Source organism: Trichosurus vulpecula, chromosome 1 (genome assembly GCF_011100635.1).
Source record: "Trichosurus vulpecula isolate mTriVul1 chromosome 1, mTriVul1.pri, whole genome shotgun sequence".
Lineage (NCBI taxonomy): Eukaryota > Metazoa > Chordata > Mammalia > Diprotodontia > Phalangeridae > Trichosurus > Trichosurus vulpecula.
In genome coordinates, this window is record NC_050573.1 from 448,203,654 (window position 1) to 448,221,493 (window position 17,840).

A 17,840-nucleotide genomic window follows, 5' to 3' on the forward strand; every position below is an offset into this window, starting at 1 on the left:
TTATCAAGGTAGGAAAGTCAAAGATAGGAATAATCAATTTTGGAGCAGATGGAGACAAGATAGAAATACTGGTGCATTGCTCGTGGAGCTGTGAATTAGTAACAATGCAATTTGGAATTATGAAAATCAAGTGGCTAAAATGCCCATACACTTTGACCCAAAGAATCCACTTCTAGGCAAATGCCCCCAGGAGGTCAGTGATAAAAAAGATATACACCAAAATATTTATAGCAGCATGCTGGGTTTTTTGTTTTGTTTTGGTTTTTTTTTTGTGTAGCAAAGATCTGGAAACAAAGTAGATTGGGGCAAAGTATAGATTGTCTGCAAAATTGTGCTACATGAATGTAATGAAAACTATGAATACAGAAAAACATGGTAAGCATTGCATTATCGGATGTAGAGTGAAGTAAGCAGAGATAATACAAATAATATACACAATGATCACAACAATGTAAATGGAAAGGACCACCACAAAACAATCAAAAGTGAAGGTTGCAAAATTAGAGAGAACAAACATGCTCCTAAAGAAAAGAAATGAGATGCATCCTCATTTCTGTCCTTGGCAGAGGTGAGATGTCTATGAGGTTGTTACATTGCATATATCTTGGATTTTTTTTAAAAAATGTATTAAACAGTATTTCCTTTTTTATCAGTTTTCAAAAATGTTATTTGTTATATGAGATGGCTTTTGGGGAGGGATGAGGGAAAGGTGTCATGGGAGAAATTCTAGTGGTATAAAAAACAAAAGATATCAATAAAATTTTATTTTAAAAATGAATATTATACAATTAAATAGGACAGGCATGATTCAAAAGAAGAGATCTGAGAAGATATCTCCCCCAACTCCTTTTTAGAGGGGAGGGGGAAGGGATCCATGCATGTAGAACATTGAAAATATTTGTCAGATTTTTTAATGTGTTGATCAGTTTTGCTGGGTTTTTTCTCTTTTTTTTCTTTTAAAAAGAATTCTTTGTTCTATGAGACGACTCTCTGAGATGGGGAGAAGTGGGATATGGGGGAGATTTGAATGGTCAAGACAAAACACATGAATAAAAATTTATTTTTTAAAAAATTATGCAGGAGAGGCAATGATGGAAGAAGAAAGCTTCCAAAGGAGGTGGAAAGGGAAGAAATCAAGGGCACAGGTAGAAGATCCCTTCTTCCAATGAGACAGGAGGGAAAGAGAAGATGGGTGAAGACACTAGATTTATGGGATGTAGAGGAGCAAAACTGAGAGTATTCCTATCCAATAGCCTTGATCTCAGTGAAGTAGGAGGCAAGGTCATAGGCTGAGAATTTGATAGGTGAAGGTGGCTTTGGGAGCTTGAAGAGAAGGGGAAAAATTTGGTATACTGCTGAGGGGAATGTGATAAAGAGTCAGTAACAACCAGTAAAAAAGATGGCAGTCAGAGGGACCAAAGGACTGTAAATGTAGATCTAGAATGGGTCTTGGAGCCCATATAAAGGAGCAAGCAGATTTTGAGCAGAGGATGATGTGAGTTCAAGCTTCAGGCACTTCTATAGATCACTTTGGTCATCCTGATAAGTTCTGAGATGCTTAGAGAGTGGCTAGCCTTGTCAGGCACTCCATTAAAAAAGATGATACCCTAACTAAACCAGCCTTCACCATAGCATATCTAGTGAACAGTGGTGCTTTCTGGTATGAGTAATTAGGAGATGAGTGGAGACAGAATTTCTGGTATTATTATTGGAGAACTTGGATAGATTCCTACATAAATGCCTTCATAAGGGAATTGTGAGGAAAGCATTCCCTTTTCCCAGAGTGGGTCATTATGATGACATTAACCATGATGTATTATTCTGGCAGTCATGCAAATGTAACACACAACCCTAGAGAAGTTTCATTTTAATTGTATTAAATTGTCTATTATATGGTGTTAATTACAGTGAATTTTAGAATTTTTAAAGATTGGAGTTCTAACTTATGAAGATTAGGAAATAAGTGGTAATATTTAATGTAACACTAATAACATCCCTGCCAACCAATAAGGAAGCACACATTACCATATTTACATTTAAACAAGATTTCTGTGAAGGCAGCATGGTGGAGTAGAAAAGGCACTAAATTCACAAATTCATAGTCAGAGAACCTGGGTTTTAATCTTGGTTCTACTATTTTCTTTCTACTTGTGTTACCTTACTTAGTCAGCTTCAGCCTGAGTTTCCATATCTATAAAATGAGGTGGCTGGATTAGATGATTCCTAAGGGGCCTTCTGGCTCTAAATTTAATGTATATCTAAATGATGCTATAGTGCAAAAGGAAGGGTTAGAACCTATACTCTAGGGCCATCAATTTCCAGTGTGGAAAATGCATGACTTTACATGCAAGTACTCACAGTTAGTATAGTTCACAGGGTACCCAACTATATAGTCTGGTGTGTCTCGGTGGGGAGGATCAGTGAGGTGCTTCAAGTCCCTAGGATCACATCAGGTGCTAAACTATAGACAACCTGGTCATGGGGTGACAGTAGTGCTGACATTAATCAGATGAGTAGTTGTCAATGAGGACAGGAGGAGATATGTGTCATGGTTCTGTTTATTCAAACATCTATCTCCATCTTCTTCATGTTTCCATGAGTTAGGGGAAGGAGGAGGGAGAATGATTTTTTACCATAATCATAACCTTCTTGAGTAGGGAAGTAAGAATGATGCCAAGATCACTTGGGAATAGAATAAGGGCAATTAGGTTATAATCTCCATGAGGGCAGGGAACCATCTTTTGTTTTTTACATCTACCCTAAACTCTAGCTACTACAGAGTTCTACTTAAAGTAGGCCATTATTAAATATTTGTCAACTAGACAGAGAACTATGTATTAGGGGATAGAGTCAGGTTCTCACCTCTGCCCGTGTATGTGCTGTGAAGGATAAGTTGATTTTTTTAAAGAGTGTCAGATAGAATTTGGTAAAATGTTTTGTTCTTACGAGTAATGGGGGTCCCACTGAGGCCGCTTCATTAAGTCAGACAGGAGGCCAAAAGCTAAGTTAGCTGGACTCTTTACATCCTTTTCTACCCAGAGTGACAGAGAATCACTTTCCTCCAAAGTATACATTTTGACCTGAAAGAGAGTAGCATTAAAAAAATTAATTATGGATCTAGTGATCAGTGCTCAAATCAAGAGAAAACATTGCATATGGTTAAAGCATCTTCCTAAATGGTTAGGAACAAAACAAAACAAAACAAAACACCATGAGGCAAAAGAGGGGTAGTTGCCTCACTTCAAATAATCTGGCTGAACAAGGTTTTGGCCCCAGGAGTCTACAGGCAACATAGGCTGCTACAGTCCTCCTTCCTCCAATTACTATGCAGTGGTCAGGTTTCCCTCCTGAAAAATGAGGTTAATCTTTCCTCTAGGATTCAGCAACCAGACATTTTGATGTTTCTCAAGATGTTGGACATGGTCTTTTTTTTCTCAAGAAAATAATAAAATGTTACTTAGATGCTTATATATACAAATTTAGCAAGACTCAAAGTGTTTTTGCAATACATCAGCAGGAATTTACACATGTTGTTTAGACTTTTAAGTGATTTCTCTGTTGGATGCCCTGGGAACAGGGAAATAGACAAAAGAATAATCAGCTTACTGCATCCAAAGTTTCAAAACTGATTTTTTTGTTCATTAATAGAAACTGATAGAATTTTTATTAAATTAAAAAATGGAATAACTTGTCTGCATAAAAATCAATGAATAAGCATTTATTAAGTGCCTACTATGTGAAAGGCACTGCTACACACCGAGGCAGAGCACTATTTGGGTGGAAAATAAAATACATGAGGTGGCATAATGTGAAATATGCCAGGAAAAAATGGCTGGAGCCAGGTTGTGAAGGGTTTTAAATAATTGATTTATTTGTCTCAAGTTTTATTTGTCTCATTTATTTGTCCCCGTTCCAATCCACTCTATACACAACCACCAAACTGATATTCCTAAATCATAGTTAACCTAACTCAAGGAACTCCAGGGGCTCGCCCTTGCCTCTAGGATCAAATAGATAGAGAGAGGTAGAGAGATAGACAAACATCTACATACATAGATAAACAGATAGCTATAGACATATCTATGTGAATTGTGCATGTATGTGTATATGTATATACATATGTCTATACAATATTGACTGGAACCAGGTTGTGAAGGGCTTTAAAAGCTGATGATAGACGATTATAGATAGATATACAAATGCATACATAGACATTTATGCATACGCTATGATAGAGATGCATATATAGACATATACAGATATTTGCATATAAGTAGAGGCAGAGATAGATTACATTACTTGTAAGAGGCTATAATGATATACGTATAAGTAATCTATGCATATATGTGAGTGTATGTGTATCTATCTATCATCTGTTTAGTATTTAGTCCTTCACAACCTGACTCTAGACAATGTGTATGTGTGTGTGTATGCACACACACATACGTGCACAATACATATATGTGTGTCTATGCCTCTCTCTCTCTCTCCATAGACAGGTACATATAGATAAGTATTATATATTTCATCTTATAGGCAAGAGTGAACAACTGGAATTCTTTGAGCAGGGTAACTGATTTTAAGAATATCTATTTAGTAGCTGTGGGGATTTTAGAGGGGAGAAACTTGAGGCAAGTAGAACTGATAAATTCCTAAGTCCAGGCAGCGGCATGTGTGTGAGCGAACAGGGAACAGAAGAAATAGCTATCCATCTATCCATCCATCTACCAACACAGGTAAACACATACACATACACATATATACACACATACACATACACACATACAGATATACACACACATACATATACATATACATATACATATACATATACATATACATATACATATACATATACACATGTGTATATAAGATGTGGAAGAAGAATCGACAAGAATTGGCACCTGACTGGATAGGGACTGGTGAGGGAGAGGGAAGAATTGTGGTTGGTTTGTGGGCTACACCCCTGGAAGACAGGGAAGATAATTAACAGTGCCTTCACTTGGTGGAAATGAGGAAGTTGCAGTAGGAGAAGGGGTGAGGAAAAGATAATGATAATGAGAAGAAAGACCCTGTCTCTCCCCACCAACCCCCAGTAAGTAGCTTCAACAAGTCATTTAAGCACTGGGACCTGCTTATCCTCAACTGGAAAACAAGGAAGTTGGCCTAACCACAACCCTCCAAGGCCCCTCTAGTTCCAGTGATCTATTCTATTGCTCTTTGTGTTTCTGAGAATAAGCCTCATTTAGGGGCCAGTTCTTAGACCCTTAGACCCCGGCTCCCTCAGATAAAAGGACTTCGGCAGGGAGGGGGAAGCTTGACATCTACTTAAACCTGAATCTATCCTTTTGTCATGGTAACTTTTCTTGGTCCTGTGATTTTGATGATAACCAGAGATGTGAGTGTTGAGCTACCAGTGAGCCCTTGTCCCACCCATTTTCTCCATCTATTTCTGTGAGCTTTGAAGTTAATGTTGAATTTTCCAATCTTAAAATCATTCCCATGGCAACAAGCTGTGAGAAGATAAACAAACATGGGGTTAAGACTTCACTGCAGGAATCAAGCAGATGGAAAAACTAGGCTGTGAAGGAGAAAAACCTTTATTTAAACATAAATATCTTCAATAAGAGAAAAGAGAAAATGAGAAACAACTACTAAAAACAACTTACAGGGGAAAAAAGTGTACTTCCACCTGCCTGCCTTCCCTCCCCTCTACTTCCTCAGTTTACCTTATCCTAAAGCAGTTTATTATTATTACCACAACTACTAGTAGCTAGTATATATATAACCACTTTAAGGTTTGCAAAACAGTTTACAAATTTTATCTCATTTGGTCTACAGAAAAAAAACCCTGTTAGGTAGGTATATCATCCCCATTTTACAGGCGAGGAAGCTGAGGTTTAGAGAGATTCAGTGACTTGCCACAGCTAATGAGTATCTGAGGCAGGATTCCTGACTCCTCCAAGTCCACCACAGAAGATGATACAGGACCAAGCCACCTCAGAAAAGTTATATATAGAGTTTCCCCCAAGGACCAGAACTTAATAAGCAATAATAAAAATGAAAATATGGCTCCTGGAAGTTACTGAGATGAAGCCCAATACAATGTACCCAATATTTACCCTACATAAGAGTTCCTCCTTCACATCCCCTATACATGGTGAGCAAGTGGGATGGCTGTCTTTAACTTTTCTCCCAACTGCTACAGCATCAGAATGACTCAAGCAGGGGGGAAAAGAGGAGCAGGGGATCCTCTTGAGAACTTCCAGGCTCCTCCTACCTCTGCAAGATCCCTTTATAAGGCTTTTCCTGATCCCTGTTTATCTGGAGTAGGGGAAGCTGTGGAGAATGAGGAGAAAGTGACTGCCATTCTGCATAGGTCTGACCCTGAGGTTGTCTTGTCACCTGCTCCTCAGGGGAACAAAGGTGGGGGGAGGGATCCCACTGAGCAAGCCACTGTTGCTAAGCCCTAATTGTATGTTTCCCTCATCCACCAGCATCAGCACCAGGTCTATTGCCGGGGTGGTGCTGATGTAAACAAAGCTGCTAAGAAAGCCAACCCCTTTATGCCCATTCACCTTCAAACACTAAAAAGAAAAGTCAACATTCACCAGATGGAATAGAGACAAAGCCTCCAAGGAAACACATCTATTTTCAAGCTCAAAAAAAAAATCAGAGATCAAGAAATTCTGTACCAGATTTACAGAGGCTGTCCACGGTCCCTAGCATTGAATTCTCTCACTACTAATGTATCTAGTCTCTACTAGACTGAGCAGAGTCTAGGACCGGAGTACTGAAATGTAGAGGGCACTGACAGCCCTTCCCCTTCAGCCCTGTCCGTGGTTTAGCAGCAGCAGCCTAATAGGAACCTGGGCTCTCTATGCCTAGAACCCAATATTCCAGGATCTGTGTCTCCCTCTAACTGTGTGGTACCGCAGGATCTCCCCTCTTTGAATTCATCTTTAAAAATTCATTTACAGACACAGCTTTTGCTGCTTATCCTGGATGATTTTTTAAGCTTGACCCAGTTGTCAAAGTTGCTGGTTATGGCTCTGGATATCCTGTCTACTCAACTAGAGTATAAGCTTCTGAAGGTCAGAAAAAGGGTCCATTATTTCTTTTGTGTCCATGCAGAGAAGCAGATGAGAGTGAAAGTTAACACTGCCCAATCTCATAGCAAATTGCCCATGCTTCATGAGAAATTTTGGACATTTCATAACTATCTAATCTGCAATGAGAACTAGGGCAAATTTTCCAAGTCTGAAATAAAGATGAGTTTAGCAGACAGCTTCATTGAAAGCATTATTAAATTAAAAGGTAGGAGGAAGAGAATACCTCCAAGGAAAAAATACATAATTTAAATGTACCCAGAAAGTGTTTTTTTTCCTTCTCATAGTTTCATAGATATTAGGGTTTCATCATAAAGAGAATTAAAAAGGACAGATCTAAATTCTAACAGCAGGAGATATATAAAGAAGTATCCTGCATCCTACAACATTTGCTGTAAATGACTTGGACAATAGTTATGTGCTAACCATTGGTGGTGCTTCCCATTATGGTTGTTTTTTTTCCTTTTACAAAAGTACAATGATATAAGAACACTAACTATGGCCTTCTTTTTCATGCCAGATGTGACTTTGTGCTTTCCAAAGCTCCTTATGAGTCTTCAGGTGCTAAATATGATGCGAGAGGCAATTTTTATATTGCTTTAAAAAAAACAAACCCTGAAGGATCTGTTATTAGTATGGACTGGAGTCAGAGAAAGAGAAAAAAGCATCCTATGGTTAACCCTATATTCCTTCCATACCAATAAGTCACTCTTGGCTGGTGACCAAGATCAGGACCTAGAGGACCTCTGGGACTATATGAATGAAGCTATGACTTCTTCCATCTGCAAAGAGATAGTGAAAGCACCTCAGCACAGAGGGTAGATCCAAATTAGAGTTTAATGATCTTGAGAAAATCACAGTGTTTCTTTGAGTATTCCTGAAAAATTCCAGAACCTCTCTTTAAGAAAGATGTGAAAATCTAAACAACGAAACTTTATTATAGGGTCAGTCTGTGATGTTGCTGTCTTGGGATGGATCCTGGGCTGCAAAGACTTTGCTGCTTCTAACTCCTATATTCATTTTAAATTAAATTAACAAATACTTATCAAGGTCTGGCTATCTACAAAGTATTGTGCTATGACATATGGGAGAGACACTGAGCAGTGTAAGACATAGTACCTGTGCACCTGGGGCTTATGGTCTTAGCTAAGGAGACTAAGCCTAAACCAGTGAAAAGGTAAATAACAAAAAATGATTGCAATACAAACAATGTTTGGAGGCCACATATTCCTAATTGCTGAATTTATTGTAAAGAGAATTGCCAAAGGAGTCAGGAGGAAGAAGCCACTTCTGGCTGGGGCATTTGGAAGAAGCTTTCAAAGCAGGTTGATTGTATTGAATTGATTAAAAAAGTTTGCATAGGTTTTGAGGAGAGAGGACACTCTACATGGAGGGAGCAAAAACCCAGAGAAGAAGAAGAAAATATTTTAGGGAAGATGAATAAACAAGTTTGGTTGGAACAATTGGGGAGCAGCGGGTGGGAAATGAGGCTGGGGAAAGGTGGGGTTTTTTATTTGTTTGTTGTTTTTAGCTCACCTCTTAATGCCTTTCTCAGAAAACTATCATTCCAAAATGATTTTATACATCCTTATGGGAAACAAAAAGCTAGAAAGCTATTCAGATTTGGTATGGAAAGGAATTTTTATCACAGACATATCTCCTGAGAGGTTGCCCTAACTGTCAATATTTTGCAGTAACGAGGCTAATACATTATAATCAATCTCCTTGGGTAAAGTCAGGAAACATTACATGGCCAATTGTCCATGAACAACATGGCTCCTATGGAATGAACTGCCTCCTGTACCATTGTTTTACTCTTCCCAGTATTTTCGTGGAACCAATCAGCCATGCCAATCAGGCTACGCCTCTTTAGACATCCAATGTCACTCTCTTACCTCTCCCACAGCACTGGTGACTTCCCAACCACTTTTGGCTGCCAAAGCTTTGAGAGCATCCACATTGCTGTGACTCAAGTATGTCTGAAATGTAATTGTTTCGAGGGGGAGATGTGAGTCAAAAGTGCAGAGATGATATTAGAAAATACTTACAAGCTGCCTGATAGTCTGCATTCATGGGACATCCCATGAGCCCTCTCTCTGTACAATATCTCACAAATACTGGGATCACTGGGCCGACTCCTAAAAACAGACTCAGACCTCAGGAAATTAGATAGTTCCTATAGAAAGTTTTGATCTTTGGACTTTTTTGTTCCCTCACTAGTCCAGAACAGTTCAAATCTCAAAACCTGCAAAGATCTGGATTAGATTTTATGCAAATAAATACTGAAATCCTAAACTTACAGAATTGGAAGAACCATACAAGTCATCTAGTCCCACACCACTGTCGGCACCATTTGCATATAAAGCAACAGAGATTATGTGACCTGCCCAGAGATCTGTGACCCGAGAAACATATACTGATAGAAAGTAACTTGGGTGAGGGTACTAGCAACTGGGAGCAGGACATGGGGATCTGATGCAAATATAGAAAAGGTCAAAAGTCACCTAAATCAGAAGTGTCAAACATGCCAGCTGCCCATGGCCAGTATCAGCTGAGGAACCAGATTAACATGTCATTGGGAAACATTTAACAAAATAAATAAAAACTCAATAAAACAAAGATAACATTACATTTGGGCAGCTAAGACTCATTTTCCTGAGTTCAGATCTGGTCTCAGATATTCACCAGTTGTGTGACCCTGGGCAAGTCACTCAACCCTGTTTGCCTCAGTTTCCTTATCTGTAAAATGAGCTGGAGAAGGAAATGACAAACCACTCCAATCTCTTTGCCAAGAAAACCCCAAATGGGGTCACAAAGAGCTAGGTACGACTGAACAACAACTAAAGCATTACATTTAAAATTAAGCCAACATGAGGCTGCAGGGACACTTTGGATCAATAGTTGCCATTTCTTTTTGAGTTCGACACCACTGATGTAAATAACCAGTAGAGGCAAGGCTCGCCCTCTTCAAATTGGCAAAGATGATAAAACACTAAAACAATCAATACTGAAATAACTTTGAGAAGAAACTGTGTCCCAGAAGGCTGGTTTTCTGTGGGGAAACCTTTTGTGTTCCCCCTTCCCTAGAGTGGGTGTGGAAGGGTCTGCTAACTCATACAGGTTTCTCGGTGGCCTGGCGTGACAGGGAGTTGTTTGTTGGAAGCTGTTGAACCCTGCTCCCCACTGGAACTGGGGCTCGAAGCACAATCAAAACCTGACCACAGGACTCTGCTTTAACCAGGCCCATGCTGCCCTTTATATTTATTCATCTTTTAATGTTCTAAGACTTTATTTTTTCAAATTAACAATCTCTGGTCTGTGTCTGTATCCAAATCTGAAGTTTACATTTGCATGTATAAATCACATTAGGCCTGAGGTTTTCTTGTAGTAGTTTGTAACAGCTATGTATTGAGTAAACACATTTCTCATCAGATATTATAAATTCATCTTCAAAAAATCTAGCACCTAGTTTTATAAAAAAGAAAAAAGTGTCCCCACCCACCAGATTTATAAGTTAATTTGCATATGAAGCTCCCTGGTGTGGAAATTCCATCTGCCCCTCAGAGAGATATCTGTGTCACTGTGAGGTTAAGTGACTCCTGTGGACAAATAGCCAGACTGTGTTAGGGGCTCCAACCTAGCTACTGGACCTCTATTGCAGGAGGGCATGCTACCTCTCCAACTAGTAAATGGGGCTCACAAATGCCAGATCTGGGCCATTAACCTGTGAGGAGCTATCTCAAAACAACTGAACTAAAAGTGAAAGCTGTCCAAATGTGGAATGAGCTGCCTCAGGCAGTAGTAGGCAGCTAGCTGCCCTCTCTCTGGGGATGCTGAAGAGAGGATTCATTTCCAAGTACAAGTTCAATTCAATGGCCACTGAAGTCCCTTCCACAATTCTCAGAATCTGTGATTCTGTGACTGCACAGCTTCCTGTGTCTGTCACTGGGCAACAGTAGATTTAATTGTAAAGAGTAACCAGTTATTGACTATTTGGTTTTGTTTCAAAATGAGGGGATGAACTTGATTTGTTTTTTCTTCCCCAAAATATCATTTACTGAGGCAGCCCAAGATAAATAAATGAGGGAGAAAAACCACATTATTTTCTGAAGAATTAGTTACCATTTAGGGGGATCCGGTTCATAAAACCATTACCTGCTTGCTTGCATCCCACTGAATACCAAGTGGAATATCTTCTTTGTGAGGAATAACATATTTCCTGAAACAAAGTTGATAATGTTCAGTAGTGACTTTCACCCTTTGTCATCAGCTTACAACATTCATTCATTTATTCATCTAATTCATTCAACACACATTTATTAAGCACCTACTATATGCCAGGCTCTGTGCTAGGCACTAGGGATACAAAGAGAAAAGGGGAAATAGTCCCTACTCTCAAGGAGCTTGAGTTTTATTGGAGAGGACAATACGTAAACAGAAAATCATACAAAATATACACAAGCCTCTGAGGTCACCTCCAGCTGTAGATAAGATATAATGAATGAACTTAGACAAAAAGGAATTTGGGGGATGGCATTAGCAACTAGGAGGAGAATTAGGATGCGGGGGTTTGATGCAACCAAGGAAATTACCAAAAAGATGGATAAATGACTAAAAGTTAAGCCTAACATGCATGATTCACACACATCAGACTGGCCAAGATGATGACAGACAACTGTGAACTGGCGGAATGTAAGCTTCTTGACAGCTGGGTGGTACAGTGGACAGAGTACCATGCTTGGATTCAGGAAGAACTGTGTCTCAGACACTTGCTAGCTGAGTGACCCTGAGTAAGTCATTTAACAGTGTTTACCTCAATTTCCCCATCTGTAAAACAAGCTGGAGAAGGAAATGGCAAACCACTCCTGTATCTTTGCCAAGAAAACCCTAAATGCAGTCACCAAGAGTCGGATGTAACTGAACAAGAACAAAGTTTCTTGAAGGCATAGACAGTTTCTTTTAAGCCTTTGTATCCCTAGCAGGTAACTCTGTGCCTGGCATATGGTACGCACATAGTAGGTTTGCTACTTGGTTGACTGGTCCAACAACTTTCGGAAGGTCATCAACAGTGATGCAGTATATAGTCCACTCTGGTACAACAGCTTCTCAGATAGCTATTGTAGTTGCTACAAAAGATACTTTTGTTATCAAAAAAATCCTACTACATATAGCATTCATGAGATTTTAGCAACCTTTTTTATACCTTAAAACACATACCTGCCAAGTCGTATTCTCTTACGTACGATAGCCCCATGATACCTTCTGATATCATCCTTTAAATAAACAAAACAAAAAGCCACCAATGAATTTTCAGTAAAGATACTAGATTTAGAGCTAAAAGAAATCTTCGGAGTTAGATAGGTTGATGCCTCCCTTTCCCCTCTTCCCCCTCCCCCATTTTATTTGTGAAGAGACTGAAGGGCATAGAGGAAAAGTGACTTGTCTAAGGAAATGTGTGTTATAGATGATAGTAGGGATTCCTAACCAGGTTCCCTAGCCCTAACTCCAGTCAGTATTCTTTACTTTTCACATTTTTACTAAGTAATTTTTAGAATTTAATTATGAACTCTTATACCTGCATGGAATATCCTAACTTGATTTAAGAGTTAACACTCACTTAACACATAGATAAATGACTAAAATTGCTGCTCCTATGACTTCTTCTATTGCTTTTCTACTTTATAACAATACTTTATACTTTATTACTCAGAACAGAGGTGTGGAGAAGACATGAAAAATAAAACAATTCTGAGATCCACCACCATCTTTTAAGCAGGAAAAGACACACATTGATGGAGATTATACACATGCAGAGATGGCATAGTTAGGTGGCCCAATGGCTAGAGCTCAGGGCCTGAAATCAGGAAAACTTATCTTCCTGAGTTCATATCCAGCCTCAGACACTTACTATCCATGTGACCCTAGGCAAGTCACTTAACTCTGCTTGCCTCAGTTCCTTACGTGTAAAGAAAATGGCGAACCACTCCAGGATCTTTGCCAAGAAAACCCCAAATGGGGTCATGAAGAGTCAGACACAACTGAAAATAACTGAACAACAACAAAAACTGAATAGTCCACAGTTTGTATATTTCAAAGTATTATGTAAACTGTTGTTATTATTGAAAGATGGTAGGCAGCATATGGAAGATTGTGAGAAAAAGGGTTATGTAATGTCACGATCATGGGAGGAGCCAGAAGACCTGATCATTTAATCTATTGCAAGCACAACCTTTGAAATAGGCTTGACTCTGGGGAACACGATGAATTCTCCATTATCATCAACAGCATAATAAATGAGAAAAGCACTGTTGATATGCCGGCCTTGGCCTTTGGACCATTCATCACAGTTGTAGGCCTCAACACGAACCCCAACTTCAACCCTACAAAGGAAAAAAAAACATAATAAGGCAAATCTGACCAGAACTTGTTATAAACTTCCCTGGCAGAAGAGGGCAGAAGAGGCAGAGGGCTTTAGGAGAACCGAGGTGGACAACTTGGGTTCAAACCCCAGCACTTCCATTTACTATCTCTTGTGGACCTGGTCAAGTCATTTAATCTCTGTAGACCTCGATTTCCTCATCTGTAAAATATAGGCTTTGGACTAGATGACCTTTCACGTCCTCTAAATTTCTGATCCTATGAAATTCATAGGAGAATTTTTTTTTATTCTTGAGCAATTTGGATTAAAGGAGCCCCATCCTGTATTCACGCTTATGTCTCTGGTACATGCTCCTTCAGGGAACTTACTTCTTGATTCAATCACTTATATAATAAATATTTGGGGCACTGTTTGAATTAATAGGTACAATCCCTCATTTGGTACTTTGGATGTGGGAGGAGGGAGAGGGAGGATTTCATTATGTTGTGTAGGTGGTTAATCTTGGGGAGTTCCTTGATCAGCTGGAGGAGCCTTTGTTGGGGAGTCTGACTGCATCACCCTCTGAAAGGTGTGCACATACCCACTTGACTCATCTTGTTTTTGTTGACATTCCTTCCATTTACATTGCTGTAGTCATTGGGTATATTGTTTTCTTGGTTCTGCTCACTTCACTTTGTATCCGTTCATGTCAATCTCAGTATTTTTCTAATTTTTTAAGTATTTTTCATATTCCTCATTTCTTATGGCTCAGTAATAGCCAATTGCATCGATTTAGCATGATTTGTTTATCCATTCCCCAATCTATGAGCATCTGTTTTGTTTCTAGTTTAATAGGCAGATAGGTGATGTGGTGGATAAGACAGAGCACTGGGCCTGGAGTCAGGCAGGCTTGAGTTCAAATCCAGCCTCAGACACTTACTAACTGTATAGCCTTGGGCAAGCCCCTTAACCACTCTCAATCACCATTTCTCCATCTGTAAAATGGAGATAATCATATCACCTATCTCTCATGGTTGTTGGGAAGACAAAATGGAATAATATTTGTAAGGCGCTTTGTAAACCTTAAAGCGCTATATAAATGCTGGATATTATTAGCTATTATCACTGAAGTTTTTTGCTATCATAAAAAGTGCTGCTATAAATATTGTGATGTATATTAGAACTTTCTTTCTATCTTTGACCTTCTTGGGGAATATGCCTAGCAGTGGGATTTATGGGTCCATATGGCCCATACTAAACACGGAATGAATTTAATGGCTCAGAGACTTGTACTGTTTTGTGAGGAACCTTTTGAGCTGGCCTATTAAAAATTGTCTTCATTGCAGACTTGTCTACTTTTTCCCACTCCTCCTTTCTGAGTGTAGGTCAAAGACTAGAAACCTGTGAATAGACTTTAACCCCTGAGGCAGAGGAACAAAAGGAGGATGATTGTCTACTCACAAAGTCACCCAGGAACTGAAAGAATATTGTTCCTCAGCTCACAATATGGCAGTTTCTCAGCCCAGGAGATGGCAACTGCCAAGCCAATATTAAAGTATCAATAGTCTTTGTGCCATAAGTGTCTGGGATGGCCTGCAGAGACAGTGGCAGAGACACTCATGATCTTGGCACAGGGTAACTAGCATGCCAAACAATGAGAATTCCTGAACCTTAGCTCATATGAGAGAAAGGGAATACCTTGGAAGTACCAGACTCAGGGTTGCCTTGATAACAACCTCAAGTTCAAGAAAATAGGAATGCAACATTCAAGTGAGACAAGGGGAGTTCTTGGGCAGCACCAGCTTCTTAGCAAGTGAGAGGGATCTCATCAGTGGTCCCAAAAGCTGGAGGAGCAGCAAGAGAAGTTAAGCCAAGGTATGCAGGAGCAGAAGACCTCTGCTTTGCCCTCCTCTGTTACCATGAGTTATTCAGATGGCATAGCTCCAATGCGAATGGGGGGGTGCCTTTCTAATAACCCCAAATGTGTTCCCCTTTCAGGGGGAGTTCACCCTTAAAAGTTGTACCATAAGTCTAGAATGCTATTAGGGTTTTCTAAAAAGAGTCACTCACGTTGAAAGCAGGGACTTGCTTAAGCTCTCCCCCAGGTCTCGCCAAACACCAATAAAAAATGGCTCTGAACAAATTCTAGTGCTGCAGAACTCACAAAATAGCAGAGGGAAGTAGTTACCAGACTTCTCAACCCACAAATGCCAAAGACAACAGAGAAGGTTAGTGGAAAAACTGCTAGAGTGAAAGGAGTGCATGGTTGGCCCTAGCCCCGGGGGCGTGGAAGTGGTGCAGCTCTAGGGCGGCTTGAAGCTGGGTCATGGTTCAGGTTGGCAGTTCTTGGGGGAGGAGGAGCCCTGGTGTGGCAGAGTTTGCTGTGTAGAAGTACTTCTGAAAACAGCTGCACAGCCCCTCAAGCTTGGGACAAAGTACTCTCTACTCTACAAGAAGTCATATGCTAACAAAAAGCTCAAGGGTCAAGTACTTGGCTGGGAACATGAACAGGCAGCTAAAACAGACTCAGATTCAGACTCAGACTTTGGACTCTATTTTTGGTGACAAAGAAGATCAAAACCTACAGCCAGAAGAAGTCAACAAAGTCAAAGAGCCTACATCAAAAGCCTCCAAGAAAAATATGAATTGGTCTCAGGTCATGGAAGAGCTCAAAGAGGATTTGGAAAAGCAAGTTAGAGAGGTAGAGGAAAAATTGGAAAGAAAAATGAAAGTGATGCAAGAAAATAATGAAAAACAAGTCAATGACTTGTTAAAGGAGACTCCCCTAAAAATACTGAAGAAAGTAACACCTTAAAAATAGACTAATTCAAATGGCAAAAGAGCTCCAAAAAGCCAATGAGGAGAAGAATACCTCGAAAGGCAGGATTAGCCAAATGGAAAAGGAGGTCCAAAAGACCGCTGAAGAAAATACTACCTTAAAAATTAGATTGGAGCAAGTAGAAGCTAATGACTTTATGAGAAATCAAGATATTATAAAACAGAACCAAAGGAATGAAAAAATGGAAGACAATGTGAAATATCTCATTGGAAAAACCACTGACCTGGAAAATAGATCCAAGAGAGATAATTTAAAAATTATTGGACTACCTGAAAGCCATGATCAAAAAAAAAGCCTAGACATCATCTTTCAAGAAATTATCAAGGAGAATTGCCCTGATATTCTAGAGCCAGAGGGTAAAATAGAAATTCAAAGAATATACTGATCACCTCTTGAAAAAGATCCCAAAAAAGAAAACTCCTAGGAATATTGTCGCCACATCCCAGAGTTCCCAGATCAAGGAGAAAATACTACAAGCAGCCAGAAAGAAACGATTTGAGTATTATGGAAACATAATCAGGATAACACAAGATCTAGCAGCTTCCACATTAAGGGATCGAAGGGCTTGGAATATGATATTCCAGAGGTCAAAGGTGTTAGGATTAAAACCAAGAATCACCTACCCAGCAAAACTGAGTATAATGCTCCAAGGCAAAATATGGATTTTCAATAAAACAGAGGACTTTCAACTTTCTCAATGAAAAGACCAGAGCTGAATAGGAAATTTGACTTTCAAACACAAGAATCAAGAGAAGCATGAAAAGGTAAACAAGAAAGAGAAATCATAAGGGACTTACTAAAGTGGAACTGTTTTGCCTACATTCTTACATGAAAAGATGATGAGTGTAATTCATGAGACCTTTCTCAGTATCAGGGTAGTTGAAGGGAATATACATATATATACACAGAGGGCACAGGGTGAGTTGAATATGAAGGGTTGATATCTAAAAAAATAAAATCAAATTAAGGGATGAGAAAGGAATATATTGAGAGAGGGAGAAAGGGAGAGATGGAATGGGGTAAATTCTCTCACATAAAAGTGGCAAGAAAAAGCAGTTCTGTTGGAAGGGAAGAGGGGGCAGGTGAGGGGGAATGAATGAATCTTGCTCTCATCGGATTTGACTTGAGGAGGAAATAACATACACACTCAATTGGGTATCTTACCCCACATGAAAGTAGAGAGAAGGGGATAAGAAAGTGGGGACGATAGAAGGGAGGACAGATAAGGGGAAGAAGTAACCAAAAGCAAACACTTTTGAAAAAGGACAGGGTCAAGGGAGAAAATTGAATAAAGGGTGGACAGGATAGAATGGAGGGAAATAGAGTTACTCTTTCACAACATGACTATTATGGGAGTGTTTGCATAATGATACATGTGTGGCCTATGTTGAATTACTTGCCTTCTTCGGGAGAGTGAGTGGGGAGGGAAGAGGGGAGAGAATTTGGAATTCAAAGTTTTAAAAGAAGATGCTCAAAAAAAGTTGTTTTTTGCATGTACCTGGGAAATAAAATATACAGGCAATGGGGCATAGGA

At 39.5% G+C, this 17,840-nt stretch overlaps 1 protein-coding gene across 1 annotated transcript in view; it reads right to left on the bottom strand.

The window, feature by feature from the left end:
* The window catches only part of ACOT12 (acyl-CoA thioesterase 12), a 75,246-nt gene that overhangs the window by 15,362 nt on the left and 42,044 nt on the right, over window positions 1-17,840 (bottom strand). Inside the window, exons 8-12 of the mRNA XM_036764717.1 lie at window positions 13,339-13,489; window positions 12,327-12,382; window positions 11,265-11,328; window positions 9,005-9,088; window positions 2,947-3,080 (exon numbers count right to left, since the gene is read on the bottom strand). Coding sequence (XP_036620612.1) covers window positions 2,947-3,080; window positions 9,005-9,088; window positions 11,265-11,328; window positions 12,327-12,382; window positions 13,339-13,489 — 489 coding nt within the window. The remainder of the gene's footprint in view (window positions 1-2,946; window positions 3,081-9,004; window positions 9,089-11,264; window positions 11,329-12,326; window positions 12,383-13,338; window positions 13,490-17,840) is intronic.